This window comes from Heterodontus francisci, chromosome 1, assembly GCF_036365525.1.
Source record: "Heterodontus francisci isolate sHetFra1 chromosome 1, sHetFra1.hap1, whole genome shotgun sequence".
NCBI lineage: Eukaryota > Metazoa > Chordata > Chondrichthyes > Heterodontiformes > Heterodontidae > Heterodontus > Heterodontus francisci.
The window spans coordinates 255288239-255304998 of record NC_090371.1 but is presented as its reverse complement, the minus strand read 5'-3'; the positions used below and the strand labels follow the sequence as shown (position 1 = coordinate 255304998).

Genomic DNA, 16760 nt, shown 5'->3' with positions numbered 1-16760 from the left:
GCTGCAGGAACTGCCGGAAACATGCCAAAGGTGACACATGACCGCCTACGGGGTTCCGCTCCGGATTTTCTGTTAGGGTTTACTCCCTTAGCCTTGGTCTCTCCCGAGACGCCCACAAGGCAGTGGGGTTGTTGGGGCCACTACACAGGTGTAGGATGGTGCCGGTGGGAGGAGGGGATGCAAGGGGGAGGGGTAGAGGGAGGGGGTGGGGTGCAGGGGAAGGGGGTGCGGGGTGAAGATGGTGCGAGGGGGGGGCGGGCTGGGACGGGGTTGTGAGGGGGTGAGCTGAGAGGGTGGAGCAGGGAAGGGGACGGGGGTGGGGGGGGGGGTGGAAGGGGGGTAAAGGGGGGGGAGGGGGGGTGGAATCTGGTGCAGGTAATAAGCCATTTCCTCAGTGCCCACCATCGACGTCCGGAAAGCTCATCCACGTCCTTCGGGAGGTGAAGCATCATTTGGCAGACTTAGAGGTGATTACATTTGTTAAGGGTTTTTTTTTTTTGCAGTGGTTTAAATAAAGGCATGCAGCATTGCCGACAGTGCGCTGCAGTGGGGTGTTAGTGGAAGCAAAATAAAATGAAGTGTTTTAAAAACATCTTCTGGCAAGATAGTTAATCCAGGCCAGCAAGCAAGGATTTTTAAAAGAAAGGTAAACCTTATTGAATTATTTGAAGAAGTAACAGTAAGGAAAATACAGTTAAGGTGGGTTATGAGAATTTTCAAAAAGCATTTGATGAAATCTATAAGAGATCTATGGCAAAGATAATGGTATTTGAAATTAAGAGGAGTACGGACACATCAATAAACTGATGGTTAGATGGCAGAAAGTGAACAGTATGTGGAAATGGAAGTCTCTTGGAATGAAAAGATATGCAAAGTGGCGTCACACAAGGGTTTGTGTTGGGACTGATTTTATTTACTATATACATAAATAATATGTATTTAAGTATTGAGACCACAATATTAAAATTTGATGACACCAAATTGTAAGTTCTGCTAATTGTGGTCAGGATTGTGAAAGATTGCAAGAGGATATAGATAGATGGTAGATGAAATTTAATGCCGAGCAATGTGCGGTGATACATAACTGTAAGGAAGAATGAGGGGAAAAATATGCTGAGTAATAAAACTTTGAAAGGAGTAGAAAAACAGAGGGACTTACGGGTCAGATACACAGAGCCGAATTTAGATGCGGACCACCCGTCGTGGAGCCACCACGATATTTAGCGCGGCGGCTCATTATAATGCACATGACGCACCACCCTACAAATGATGTGGAGGGGCCGGTATTAGCCAGTTCTGAAGAAGGGTCACTGCGCTGAAACGTTAACTCCGCTTCTCTCTCCACAGATGCTGCCAGACCTGCTGAATATTTCAGCATTTCTTGTTTTTATTTCAGTGTACAGCAGTGCCAGCTGGGACTGGCGCAGGATGAAGGCATCATGGCAACTGCCTGGAAAGCAGGCACAGATTTGCATAAAACACTTAAGGTGATCACATACTAACTGTACACTGAACAGGTGGAAGCCCTTACAGTTTAAGTATGCAGCTGATTGCCCAGTGGGAGCCTTGATGGCCACGTGGGTACAGCCTATGATCCCTTGCACCTGTGCGAATCCCACGATGGAGTCAAAACTGATGGTCCCCTGGGCCTGGCTCCCAGTGTTGGTGGTTAAGCAGACTTAGTTACAGGGCACCGGTGACCTTCCCCGATGCAGCGGTGAACTGCTGACTGTGTGACCTCACAAAGGTCTCTGGTGGACCCCTGAAATGATGCAGAGGCGTAAAAGTTAAGAGCCGCTGTCAGTTTGAGGGCCACAGGCATAGGATGTCCACCGAAGCCCATCGGCAGCATGTCATCATTAAGCAGGGCACAGAGATGGGTCACCGCCTCCCTTGACATCCGCAGCTGCCTCAGACACTGGCGCTCTGACATCTGCAGGTATGTCATTCCGGACCTGTAGATGCGCGGTGATCTGTAGTGGCAAGTTCTCCTTGGGGGCTGCTGCTGCTCACGACTGGGAGCCCCCACGTGGGCTGCACCTGCTTGCTGGATTTGCCTGCAGCACATATGGATCCTCACAACAAGCGGATGAATATAGGGTGAACCATCCCCATCTCCAAGTGGCAATTAAACTCAGTTCCTTTGCTTGTTCGAAGGTTCCTAACAGGGCAGGGATTGATGTTGACTGCTATATCAGGTGTTTTCATGCATCAACATTTATGCGTGCCATGGCATTGCCCGTCTTAGCTTCCACTAAGAATGGCACAGCGTGACCACATTCAGATTGTAACAGCTGCATCAATTGGTCCACCAGCCAGATAGCCTTTACACACCTACCATTTCTGGCACCCTCCACACACACATTGACTGGAGTGCTATTACTCCTTCACTCACAAACATATACAAACAATGGCGTTGAGCAACCACCCTTTAAGGGGGGAGGGTACGCAGTATGTCCCTTCATGCCTGCAGAATTGAGCCCCCAGTAAAGCCATCCCCTCTCTGTATACACGCATGTAGAGTTGAGATCCGTCTCGCTAGACTTACCTGTACAGGCTCCGATGACTGCTGTTTCTGCTGTCCTGCCAACCTTTCTTAGTCGTGAACGTGATGGCACGTGAGAGATGCCCGTTCACAGAAAAATGAGAGGCAGCGGGATGCATAATGAGGCAAGGTAAGTAGTGCTTTGAATATTTAAATTGGGGTGCCACTGCTGAGTGGTCGGGGGGTTGCCGCTCCGAGGTCCCGCTGCTGCTGGTAAAACGGGGCGGGGCGGAGGGGGATGCTGCTAAAATTCAGCCCACAATGTTTAGAAGTGAGAAGACAAGCTGATAAAACAGTATTTTAAAAATAGCGTACAGGACCCTAGGTTTTGGGCATAGTTAAAAAAGGCAAAGCAATAAAGCTAAAATTATACAGATCACTGGTTAGGTTGCAGTTAGTATACTGTAATCACTCTTGAACACCTTACTTTAGGAAGGGTGTCAAGGCCACAAAGTAGACAAAGAGATTTGCTCAGAAGGTATGGAGGATGAGAGCCTTTAATTAGGAGAGATTGGAGCTCTTTTCAGTCGATGGGAGGTTAAGAGGAGATCTGCTTGGTGCGTAATACAATACGTTTTAATTTAGTCAATTAAAGATTTCTGAGTTTGAACAGTCTGTTTGCCTCTCAGCTAATGTTCAGAAACAATGAGAATCAGATGAGGGTGAATTAGAGATGGCAGAAAGGAAGATAAAAAGAATACAACAAAAAAACTTCAGAAGAGTGATGTAGAAAAGCCTTTGGTGTCCTCTTCAGGCCTTGATGTGAAATGACACCATCACGAACACCAGGATAATTTAACGATCATTTGTATAGATAATTGGCTTTACATATCTAAAATTATGCCAATAATCAGTGAAATTAAACTGACATTTTTGCAAAGTTCAGGGATTAATGTAATGAAATACAGAGAATAGTAACAGAATGAAGATTATAGAATTTATATTTCACCATGCCATGTTTAAGGGTACAAATATTGGATATTTGGATATCCTGAACAACCGAAAGTTTTACACATGCATGATAAAATAAAGCTCTGAAAATAAGACTCATGGAACTGTAATTTTACTGGAGCAGTTCCTGTTCCGCGGCAGTAACTTTGTCAGAAATATTGTTTTACAAACATAAACAGGATTTCAAGTGTACTTCCAGTAGTGGAGAGGGAGCACCTCCAAAGAAATTCCGCACCATCATCTCACAATTGGGTTGCCATTTTTATTGTTTTGGAAGTGAAGCTAAGTTTGTTAGCACTAATCTTGAAAGCAGTGACAATGGCAACCCTAATCAAGAGGCCTTCAATCTCTGGCATGTTTTAAAAATATTTTTTATTCATAGCTAATAATTTAAAAACTGTACCATCAGATAAAACTCATGAATTAGTCTATGATAGAGCATTATTCTTAAGTATTCCTCAAAAGCAATGTTATTTTGTTTTTTTTTAATATTGTTTGCCATACGCACTTAAAATACCATGGAGGCTCGTGGCACAGGAGGCGGCTACTCGACCCACTATGTCTGTGTAAACTCTTTGCAAAGGCAATCTAAAAGTAATCACACTACCTCTCTTTCCCTGTATAGCTGTGTATGTTCCTCTGTCTCAAATATTCATCTAATTCTTCCTTAGAAAATATAATAGCCTTGGTCTTAACCACTCCCGGTGGCAAAGCATTCCATTCTTCAACAATCCTCTATGTAAAGAAATTTCTCTTAACCTCTCTCCTCAATGTGTTAGTTTCAATTTTGAATTAATGACACCCCCACCCCACCATCACTAACTCCCCAGCCAGAAGAAATACCTGGCAGTTTTTTTTTGGATGATGACAGGGCATGTGACAGGTGTTTAAAAAGAGCAGCGACAGCAGGAAAGGAGGAGACTGAGTGAGACAGGTGGTGTTTAAAAAGAGCAGCGACAGCGCGCCTGAGTTTTGAAAAAAAAGACAACAGTGACATCACAGGAGAGCTGCAAGGTGATTGGTTGGTGAGCAGCAGCTGTTCGAGTATCTTAAAAAAATACAGCATAAGTTTTTTTTTGTTGAAAATAAAACCTCTGATAAGGTGAGTACTACTAAAGTGTTTTTTTTTTAAGGACTGTTGATTGGAGTGGGAAGAACAAGGCCCCTAGTATAATTAGTATTTTTTAATTAAGGGAGTAACTAATTAACCTAAGGGTAAGTCATGGCAGGAGAGCTCAGCCCCGTTATACCCTCCTCCCACGCTATGTGGGAAATCAGGGACGCTTCCAGTGTCCCCGATTACCATGAGTGCAGGAAGTGTATCCAGCTGCAGCTACTGGCTACCGGCATTACGGAGCTGGAGCTGCGGGTGGATTCACTGTGGAGCATCCGCGATGCTGAGAAAGTCGTGGATAGCACATTTAGTGAGGTGGTCACACCGCAGGTAATGGCTGCACAGGCAAAAAAGAAATGGGAGACCACCAGATGGAGTAGTAGGCGCAGGCAGGTAGTGCAGGAGTCCCCTGTGGCCATCCCCCTCTCAATCAGATATACTGCTTTGGATACTGTTGGGGGGGGGGGGGGTGGGGGGGATGACCTCCCAGGGGAAAGCAGCAACCGCCAAGTTCGTGGCACCACGGAGGGCTCTGCTGCTCAGCAGGGGAGGAAAAGGGTTGTAAGAGCTATAGTGATAGGGGATTCTATCGTAAGGGGTGCAGATAGGCGTTTCTGTGACCACAAACGAGACTCCAGGATGGTATGTTGCCTCCCTGTTGCTCGGGTCAAGGATGTCTCGGAGCGGCTGCAGGACATTCTGAAAGGGGAGGGTCAGCAGCCAGAGGTCATGGTCCATATTGGTACTAATGACATAGGCAGGAAGAGAGATGAGGTCCTGCAAAGTGAATATAGGGAGTTAGGCAGAAGGTTAAAAAGCAGGACCTCTAGGGTTGTAATCTCAGGATTACTCCCTGTGCCACTTGCTAGTGAGGGTAGGAATAGGAGGATTAGGCAAATGAATGCGTGGCTGAAGAGCTGGTGTAGGCAGGAGGGCTTCAGCTACTTGGATCATTGGGATCTCTTCTGGTGCAGAGGTGACCTGTACAAGAAGGACGGGTTGCATCTAAACTGGAGGGGGACCAATATCCTTGCGGGAAGGTTTGCTAGCACTATTAGGGAGGGTTTAAACTAGTCTTGGAGGTGGGTGGGACCCAAAGTAGTAGTCTCTCAGATGTGATAGTTGAGGCAGATGTAGAGGTTAAAGCAAGCAAGTCCAGTAGGCAGGCTGGGCAGGGGCAGGACAGGGAGCGTGGAAGGTCTGGTAGGCTAAACTGCATTTACTTTGATGCAAGAAGCCTTACAGGTAAGGCAGATGAACTCAGAGCATGGATCGGTACATGGGATTGTGATATTATAGCTATTATGGAAACGTGGTTGAGGGATGGGCAGGACTGGCAGCTCAATGTTCCGGAGTACCGATCTTTCCGGCGTGACAGAGGTGGAGGTAAGAGAGGAGGGGGAGTTGCACTATTGATTAGGGAGGACATCACGGCAGTACTTAGAGAAGGTATCCCAGGGGGAATGTCCAGCGAGGCCATATGGGTAGAACTTAGAAATAAGAAAGGGGTGATCACTTTGATGGGATTATACTATCAGCCCCCCAATAGTCAGAGGGAAGTGGAGGAGCATATATGTAGGGAAATCACAGATAGGTGTAGGAATTATAGGGTTGTAATAGTAGGTGATTTTAACTTCCCTAATATTGACTGGGACTGCCTTAGTGCTAAGGGATCAGATGGGGAGGAATTTGTTAAGTGTGTCCAAGATAGTTTTCTCAAGCAGTATGTGGATGGCCCTACTGGAGAAGGGGCTACACTCAACTTCCTCTTAGGAAATGATGTGTCAGTGGGGGAGCACTTTGGGACCAGTGACCATAACTCTATTAGCTTGAAGATAGTTATGGAAAAGGATAGGACTGGTCCTCAGGTTGATGTCCTAAATTGGGGGAAGGCTAATTTCGATGGCATCAGACAGGAACTCTCAAAAGTTGAATGGGAGAGGCTGTTTACAGGTAAAGGGACATCTGGCAAGTGGGAGGCTTTTAAAAGTGAGATAGGAAGAGTTTAGGGCCAGCATGTTCCTGTTAGATGGAAGGGCAAGGCTGGCAAGTTTAGGGAACCTTGGTTGATGAGGGATATTGAGGGTCTGGTCAGGACAAAGAAGGAGGCATATGTCAGGTATAGGCAGCTGGGATCCAGCGAGTCCCTCGAGGAGTACACTTAAGGGGATGTAGGATTACACTTAAGAAGGAAATTAGGAGGACGAAAAGGGGCCATGAGATTTCCCTGGCAGATAAGATAAAGGAGAATCCTAAAAGATTCTATAAGTATGTTAAGAGTAAAAGGGTAGCAAGGGAGAGAGTAGGTCCCCTTCAGGATCAGTGTGGCAATCTATGTGTGGAGCCACGGGAAATGGGTGAGGTCTTAAATGAACATTTCCCGTCCATATTTACCGTGGAGAAGGTCATGGAAGCTAGTGAGTTCAAGGGAGGGAACACCAATATCCTGGAGCATATCAACATTACAAAGGAGGAGGTGTTGGAGGTTTTGAAGCGCATTCAGGTAGATAAATCCCCAGGGCCTGACCAGGTGTATCCTAGGATGCTATGGGAAGCAAGGGAAGAGATTTTTGTATCATCATTAGCCACGGGTGAGGTACCGGAAGATAGCTAATGTTGTGCCTTTATTTAAGAAGGGCAGCAGGGATAAACCAGGGAACTACAGGCCGGTGAGCCTTACATCAGTGGTGGGAAAGTTATTGGAAGGGATTCTGAGAGACAGGATTTATATGCATCTGGAAAGGCATGGTCTGATTAGGGATAGTCAGCATGGCTTTGTGCGTGGGAAATCATGTCTCACGAATTTGATTGAGTTTTTCGAGGAGGTGACCAAGAGGATTGACGAGGGCAGGGCGATGGACGTTGTCTACATGGACTTTAGCAAGGCCTTTGACAAGGTCCCACATGGTAGGCTGGTCCAGAAGGTTTGAAACATGGGATCCAGGGTGGGCTAGCAAATTGGATACAAAATTGGCTTGGTGATGGGAGGCAGAGGATGGTAGTGGAGGGTTGTTTTTCAGATTGGAGGCCGGTGACCAGTGGTGTGCCGCAGGGATCGGTGCTGGGCTCTCTGTTGTTTGTCATATATATTAATGACTTGGATGTGAATGGAAGGGGCATGATTAGTAAGTTAGCAGATGACACCAAAATTGGTGGTATAGTGGACAGTGAAGAAGGTTGTCTAAGGTTAAAACAGGATATAGATCAACTGGGAAAGTGGGCAAGGGAGTGGCAAATGGAATTTAACGCAGACAAGTGTGAAGTGATGCATTTTGGGAAGTTAAATCAGGGCAGGACATATACAGTGAATGGCAGAGCCCTGGGGAGTGTTGTTGCGCAGAGACACCTTGGGGTGCAAGTACATAGTTCCCTGAAAGTGGCAACACAGGTAGACAGGGTGGTGAAGGCGGCGTATGGCATGCTTGCCTTCATCGGCCAAGGCATTGAGTACAAGAGTTGGGATGTCATGTTACAGTTGTACATAATGTTGGTTAGGCCGCATTTGGAGTACTGTGTGCAGTTCTGGTCGCCACACTACAGGAAAGATGTGATTAAGCTAGAGAGGGTGCAGAAAAGATTCACAGGGATGTTGCCTGGTTTGGAGGGCTTGAGTTATAAAGAGAGATTGGATAGGCTGGGTCTGTTTTCCCTGGAGCGAAGGAGGCTGAGAGGGGGACATGATAGAGGTATATAAAATTATGAGAGGCATAGATAGGGTAGATAGCCAGAGTCTGTTTCCCATGGTAGGGGTGACTAAAACTAGAGGGCATAGATTTAAGGTGAGAGGGAGGAGGTTTAAAGGGGATCAAAGGGGTGAATTTTTCATACAAAGAATAGTGGGTATCTGGAATGAGCTGCCTGAGGAGGTGGTGGAGGCAGGAACAGTAGCGACATTTAAGAGGCATCTGGACAGGTACTTGAATGAGCAAGGCATAGAGGGATTTGGAATTAATGCAGGCAGGTGGGATTAGTGAAGATAGGCATTATGGTCGGCATGGACGCGGTGGGCCAAAGGGCCTGTTTCTATGCTGTACAACTCTATGACTCTATTAAGAATGAAGACATTCCATTTGACAAGTCATAAAAAATGAATGAACATGCTGCTTCCATTATCTTCATTCTAAAATGTTTCCTCTCTATTTCTTCAGTGACTTCCCTCATCAATATGCATGTACCTTCTGAGACAGTGATGCAGGGGAAGAATTTAGGACTGTGTACTAGGGGAAATACCCAAACTGAATGTGTTTGAAAAGAGACAGGTGCAAATATGCCTAAAAAATTAGAAATGAACCATAAACTAACAGCACTTTCTATTATTTATCCTATGGATTAAGCACAGTGTTCAGAAGCTAGGTCTGTTACTGCAGCACCTGCGAGTGGTGACACTACAATTATGCAATCTACATCATCATAAGGGATGTCTGGAGATCTATATTATAAATATTTATACACAGTGTAATTTTAAGGCTCATCTGTTTGAGGCAACAAAGCACAGACCACATTATCTGATGTCACTCAGCCATTACTTCTTGTTATTCACTTGTGTGTCTTGTTAGCCCAATTCAGCACTTCATTATTATATTACGTGCTCTAGAAATCTGTGTTCTGGTAGCCAGCAGGACATATTAAACACCTCCAGCAAGCACCTTAACCCGAAAGAGCTTTCCTAAAGTTAATTAGCATAAGATGATAAAACAAAATGTGTTACTCACTGTATGTGCTGAGAAGTCCTTCAAATTGCACCAACAAACCCACAGTGTGAAGCTGCAATAGGAAGCCCTGGTCATGTAAACATGTGTGCAGTTTGATCACAAAACCACAGACCAGGCCTGCAAGCTAAAGAGAAGAAAACTAATAAGATACTTAATTTAAAATATATGAAGTAGTTTTTCTTTATCAACAAAATTATTTTAGACATATCTATGATCAGAAATTATGAAGAAATTATGATCAAACAGGATGAAATTAACAGTATTGTCATTCCTATCTATTACAAATTCATGGAGATAAGTCGTATTAATTCTCCCGATTAGGGAAGAAGCTCTTCTCTGAAATGTGAAAATTTCAATGGAACTAGAAGTGTCAGCAAAAAAAATAGACTTTGTTGCAATGAGCATTGACTATACAGAAGCACACCAACTCCCCATCAGAATGGCATCAAGCCCTTATAAAAGCTAATACAAAAGCAAAATACCGCAGATGTTGGAAATCTGAAATAGAGAGAGAAAATGCCAGAAATACTCAGCAGGTCTGGCAACATCTGTGAGGAGAGAAACAAGAGTTAACATTTCAGGTGAACGATCTTACATGATGAAAGGTCACAGGCCTTAAACGTGAACTCTTCTCTCTCCATAGATGTTGCCAAGCCTACTAAATATTTCCAGCATTTTGTGTTTTATTCCCTTATAGAACCTGTTAAGTTTACAAAAAGTCAGACTATGTGCAGTACTAATCTTAAAAAATAGTTCTGCAATAAGGTGAAATACAGAATCTCAATTTGTATTATGTTATGAGAAAATGAAGAAACAATGACTAATGCTCCTGCCAACGCTGCTCAGGAACTAATTGGTGTGAGAAAGAGTGGGAAAATAACCTAGCCTATAATCCACATCTCCTCACAACGTGCCTGAGACAACAACTCACTAGTTATGACCTCGTATCTTTTATCTGGATAGAACTCCATGTCACATGAATATGTTCTGCCATTGCACTGCTAGATGCACTGTGTTTAGTCATAATTCTATTTGCTTCAACCTCCTCCAACAGATTAATAGAAAGCATTTGCATCTATATAGCACCTTTCATAACCTTAGGACATCCCAAAGCACTTTACAGCCAATGAATACTTTCAAAATTTAATCATTGTTGTAATGTAGGAAAAATATTAAAGTATAGATGTGAGACCAAATTCTATATTTGATAAGTACATTATAACGGTCATACACACTCTGTGGCTCAATTTCAGTTGTTCAAAGTGCGAGGAGGAAGCATCACTTGGTGCTGCCAAATATTTTGTTTTAGTGAGATCCATTTGTACCTATGTAGATCAAGGCCAACCCCTGTGCACAATTATGTAGGAACTGTTAATTAGTTATGTGTAGATTCCCTCAACTTCAGCAATAACATACGGAATAGAAGAAATCTCCAGACTACTTTTCACACAATAGAGGGAATTTTATGCTCCTCCCCACAGCAGGTTTTGAGGCAGGGAGAGCATATAATTGGGTGGGATGGTAGTGGGGGGACCCCACCACCTTCCCGTCTCCACCAAAATCCAGTCCAGGATGGGAAGACCTGTGGACAGCCTTCCCGCTCTGCCACCAATTGAGGCTTTTAAGTGGGCAATTAATGCCCTATTAGAGGCCTCATACCGCCACGGCCACAATTAGCCAAGCAGCGGGTGGGCCTGTTGCAGCATGGGAATGGGAAGTACGACAAGAAAAATGGTGCAGGTTGCTTGCCAGCTCCTGGGGTTGTGGGGGTGGGGGTGGGGGTGGGGGGAGTTGTTGGTGGTAGTGGTGGTGTCCCTCGTTAAAAGGCTCAGTTCCTGAATAAGGGACCTGACATCAGGAAGAGGGGGGGTGGGGGTGAGGCACACTGAGAGCCAACCCCTGCCCCTGTGGCCGACCCCCATGCACCCACTTCCTCCACGACCCCACCCCGCAAGACCCCTCCCGCCCCGACCGACTAGCGGCCTTGATCCACTCCTGGGCCTTGGGTGGGTGTTCCTCCAGCAGTAGCCACCGTCTCTGCGGTGCCATTACTCAGTTAAAGAGCTGTCGGCCTCTGATTGGCTGGCAGCTCTCAGAGGGCTGGATTTTCATCACCGGGGTCCTTAATCCTGTGGAATGCTCACTGCTGTCTAGTTAAGTGCCTAATTAGCACTTGAATCAGCAGGCCTCCCAGAGGGGCAACATGGGGATCTCGGCAGCGCTTTTGCCAGAGGTCAAGACCACCATCGTCCAGATAAAATCCCGGCCAAAGTTAATTTAAACAATTAGTGATTAATGTGTAATATAAGCACGTCAGTTCACAATGTATTGGTGAATCCTGGTTTCTGGGTTTAACTGATTAAACCATATCGTGTGTAAAATTTTGAATTGGTATGTACTTTGCAACTAATGTACATCATGAGAACACACATGGAGTGATGTTTCCACGTACTTCGCAGTGCTAGGAATAGGCAGTCATTGAATATATAGCACAAGAGGAAGACATTTTGCCTGTTATGCCCGTGCTATTCAGTTGGAGCTGTCCCAATTCCGTATAGTTTTACATTCTTCCTTTTCTAATACTTATTCAATTTCCTTTTAAATAGTCTCTGTCTTAATAGCCAATTGCAATAAAGTATTCCATGTTCTAATAACTCAGATTAAAGTAGTTCACTCTGGTGTTATTTTCTCATGCCGAGCAGCTGAAAAAGATGAAAGTGGTGGTACTTCTGAAAATATAGGCATGAGGGATTTGTATGTAGAGCTTATGAACATAGAACGAAAGCTGGATGTGCTGGAGAAATCTATTAGCTCATTATAAAGTCACTCTCCTAAGTGGTTTTGAACTGGCAACCCACACTAACCTCATGGGTATCACTGACTGAAACACTATCGTTTTGCAATGATTTGTATGAACACATAAGCTAATGCACCTACAATCTGTTTACTCATTACAATAGTTCTTCATTACTGCACTGCTGTGATAATTTCAATTTAGGGAATAACCACGGGATGGAATTACATTGAAAAGAAGGAGAAATGATGAAGGAATCTTTAAAGATTGGCACTAATTGTGATACCAATGCATGTTCAAGTATCACTGTTTAGAATTCATTTATAACACTAGATAATCTCTCATGGTGTTTCTCACAGATTTGTATTCGACTGCTGGTGGACAGTGTTGTGCAGAATAACTAAGTGGAGTCCTGCTGCTTCCCAGATTATTTCCTCTGACTCAAAGCCTTTCTGCTCACTATGTTTATTCTCTGCTCTGGTTCTGCCTGGTTACTATCCCGCTCCATTTTCCATTTATTTTTCTCAAATAAGTAAATCATAGTATAATTCAAGTCAGGAATTCAGCTCGCTCATGCTCACATAAATTGCATCAGGCATCAGGAATACGAGAATGGCAAGAACTTGCTGGCTCGTTTTCAAATGCATTGGATCTTTAACTGGACAGTAGCTCCTGGGTGTTGTCATCTAATTGGGGAATAGTCATATCACATCACAAGGCTTCCAAATATGTTGGGTGTGCATCATAATGTAAAGGGGAAAGGGAAGAGAGTTCAGGATGTTCAAACTATCAGAAGCGTGCATTGTTGTTTGCTGCTGCGGTTAAAGTGTTTTTTGTTGGAGTCTAGTTGTGTGTGTGTGAGATTTCTTTCTGGTTTCTTGCTTTCTGTTTGTGGTAAATATTATTCTTAGCAGATATATAGTGAGGTGGATGAAGAGCTATCATATGGCTGTATCTTGGAGAATTTCTATTTGCTGGGATATCATATGATAGAATTGTGTGTGGTGGAATATAATTGGGAAGAAATTTAAATTTGGGGCAATGACTGATGAGGATGAAAGTAAAATAAAACACTCAGGCAAAAACATCGACTTAACACAGAGCCAATGGGTAAGAAGAAAAGTGTCCAATGTACAAACTCAATGTACATAACTTACAGAAAGTCTTATTCTAATGGTGTGTTTTGTATCGTTGACAAACATTTATTAACTGATTATTCTTTACTTCAAACTTTATTCCATTACTAATTAGGACAGCAGTACAACAGCGTACTTAAAGTTTAAAAATGTTGATAATTTTACAGCCATGTTGTGGCATTTTCAATTTTTGATTTTAATAGTTGCGGAATATAAAATATTAGGGATTTTTTAGAAACTGGAGCTGCTAATGTTTCAGGTTTTTTAAAAATCTGTAATGCATAGAAATGTATATTACTATGGTTTTCCATTAAAGGAATTTGGTTCACAGGATTTTATTAGTCTTATTGGCAAAAGACTAGTCAATCAAGACAGTCTGCCATAATGTTCATTTCACACCTCAAAAGTGTTTAACATCCCAAAATATTAATCCAGTTTTAGTGATTGGGAAACTGTGGTAGATTGCTGGCTTTTTTGGAACTGAAACTCTGCATTTTCATTTGAAATGGGTATAATCGTTTTGAAAAGAGATGGCTGGGAGAATGGGATTTGAAGAATTCCAATAAAAACTGCTCAAATGTAGCACTTGTAGTAAATGGTGAATTCCCTAATTTTAGAAGACTATAATATAATCAGTGCAGTTCTGAGGACATTCTTTACAATGAACTTAACATCTTCACATTTCATGCTATTATAGATCACTGACTGCATTGCCTTATAACTCACTCCTTGCTGTTCTTTATGGATATATGAAAACACAGGGAACACAATTCTTGGCTAATTTGGAAGTACCACTGACTAATTTGGTCACCTTTGAGTTGGAAGGTTGTGAGTTTAAAGTACCATTCCAGGACTTCAACACATAACCTAGAAAGGAACACCATTGCAGTACAGGGAGTGTTAGATTCTCAGAGGTGTTAATCCTTCAAATGTACCCATTTCTATGATGCCATTTAAAGAATAGTAAATGATTCTCTTGGTCTTTGGACTATCATTGCTCCCTCAATAAAAAGCAGCAGAAACACATTAACTGGTTATTTATCTCATTGATGCTAGCAGAATTCAGCCAAATATAGAAAATCTACACCTTCTAGTTGTCCCTCGTGTGTGTAGCACTTTGAGCCACTTCTGAGAGGCGTGATAAGGCACAATGTAAAAGAAAATCTTTCATCTTTGCCTTACAATCCTAGAGAACTCCTGATCTAGATGGTTCTGGACCACAATATGCATTCCAGAATACAAAGAGCCAATAAGGGCAGTGGTCTTTTATTCAATTACCAGGGTAGATATTACAAATTTGCATTCCTGGCACAGACACTAACATTTAAAATCAGGAAATCCTTTGGAACCCACTTACCTCAGCATCCAATTGCCCAAATTTATAAAATCTACCATACACTATACAAGGGATTCATTTACTCTGATAACATATTTGCATGAAAATCCTTTGCATGTTACATTAATGTATCTATTAATCCTTCTAAAAAAAAAGAACTGTTAAAATATCACCCAATGTTACCTGTAACTTTTTCTGACACTTCCATCGAGTCAGTAGGTCGTGGGTCCAAGTCCCACTCCAGGGCTGGGATTTTATCTGGGCGACAGGGGTCTCAGTCACAAACTAAAGCGTCAGCGAGAGCCACTCGTCGCTTCTTCTGGGGATTTCCTGCTGCATTGCGTGCCAATTCGACTCTTAAGTGAACAGTAGGGGGCCTTTCCTGGGATTAAGAACCCTGGTGTCAGATGTCCTGCCTGCTGAGAGCTGCCGGCCAATCAGAGCTCGGCAGCCGTCTAAGTGAGCATCACCACCATGGAGGCAGTGGCTGCTGCCGGTACTGGACTCATCGGACCCAGGCCACAGGTGAGTCAGGGTGGGAGGGATTTCTCAGGTGAGAGGGGTGTAGGGAGGGTCAGCAGCAAGGGCAGAGGTGTGGCTCTTAGTGGGTCCTCCCCTTCCTGATGCCGGGTCCCTCGATCAGGCAGTAAGTGCCTTTTAACGAAGTACACCCCACCAGAGCCAGCAAGCAACCAACATGGGTTTGCTTGGCGTGCTTCCCATGCGGTGACAGGGCCACTTGCCACTGGGCTAATGCCAACAGTGGTGGGATGAGGCCCTTTATTGGGCATTAATTTCCCACTTAACATTCTCAATATGCAGCAGAGCTGGAAGGCTGTCCATGAGCTTTCCCACCCCTAACTTAATTTGGGTGGCGGGGACCCCCACCACCATCCCGCCCGATTATATGCTCTCCCTGCCTCTGAAGTCGTCGTGGGGGAACAGCATAAAATTTCTCCCCAGGACATAGAAATCTAGGCTGACACACCAGCGCAGTATTGAGGGAGTGCTGCAATGTTGGGAGGTGTCATCTTTCGGAATGCCCTGTCACCTGGACGTAAGTGATTCCATGGCACAATTTCGAAGAACAGCAGGGGAGTTATTCCCAGTGTCCTGGCCAATATTTATGCCTCAATCAACAGCACAAAAAGACAGATTACCTGGCCATTATTGCATTGCTGATTAAGAGCTTACCGTGTGCATGTTTCATTACATTCCAACAGTGACTACGCTTCAAACAGTACTTCATTGGCTGCAAAGTGCTTTGGGATGTACTGAGGTTGTAAAAGGTGCTATATAGATATAAACCTTTCTCATTATTGCTATATTCTGCTACTACCTCTATGTTTTAAAGAATTGGCCTCTAACTTTTATCATCATGATTAGTTTCTGTACTTATTTCTCCACTGTTTTTAGGTTTCTTATTTGGCTGAACAAGATCATAAGCCTCTCTTTCAATTAAAAATATTTTTTACCTGCAACAGTGAGACAAGGCGTCCTTACAGCAAAAGGCATGTGACATACCTGGGTTACACAAAAAATCAGCAAATCACACTAGATAAAATGGTTATATGTTCTAAAGACTTCCTTATCTGACAGTTTTAGATGGTTTTACTCCTTTTTGGAACAGTAGAGCAAAGTCCCAGCCCAATTCTGTATGACAATGCTCTGCAATAGGAACAGAAGTTAGTAACTTCACTCCTTGTGAGATGCCCGATCCTATTAGAGATGCCCATTATTAAAGTACTACAACACTTTCCAAGCCAAAAAACCTTCCCTACCAGTCTACTGCTGAGCATGCACTCAATATGCTGGCAAACAGTGAGCTCACACCCTGGCAGTCAAGTAGAAACTTTCACAGTTCATGTACTGGCCTGATTTATTTACATTTCAAATTAACTAACCCGAATAAACTCCCTAATGGCTCAATGGGAAAATGCATGTCCTAGTATGGTAATCCATACAAAATAGCATCATCCCAGGTTCAATCACAGGTCTCTGCTAAAGTCACTCATCTCAGCCATGGCTACAATTGATTGTAGTGCCCTTAATATAAAGAGGTAAGACGACAGGTTACTAATCATTACCAGTGGTTCCTACTAGAACTGTTAACATTTGTGCACTGGGTGAGTACAAGGTCAGAGTTGGCTGTGTTGCTGCTTGTGAGTCAAA

The 16760-nt window shown here is 43.7% G+C and overlaps 1 protein-coding gene across 19 annotated transcripts in view; it reads right to left on the bottom strand.

The window, feature by feature from the left end:
- The window catches only part of inpp4b (inositol polyphosphate-4-phosphatase type II B), a 996728-nt gene that overhangs the window by 149394 nt on the left and 830574 nt on the right, over positions 1 to 16760 (bottom strand). For all 19 annotated transcript variants that reach the window (XM_068043111.1, XM_068043134.1, XM_068043119.1 and 16 more), the window contains one exon: positions 9323 to 9446. In XM_068043111.1, the coding sequence (XP_067899212.1) occupies positions 9323 to 9446 (124 nt within the window). The remainder of the gene's footprint in view (positions 1 to 9322; positions 9447 to 16760) is intronic.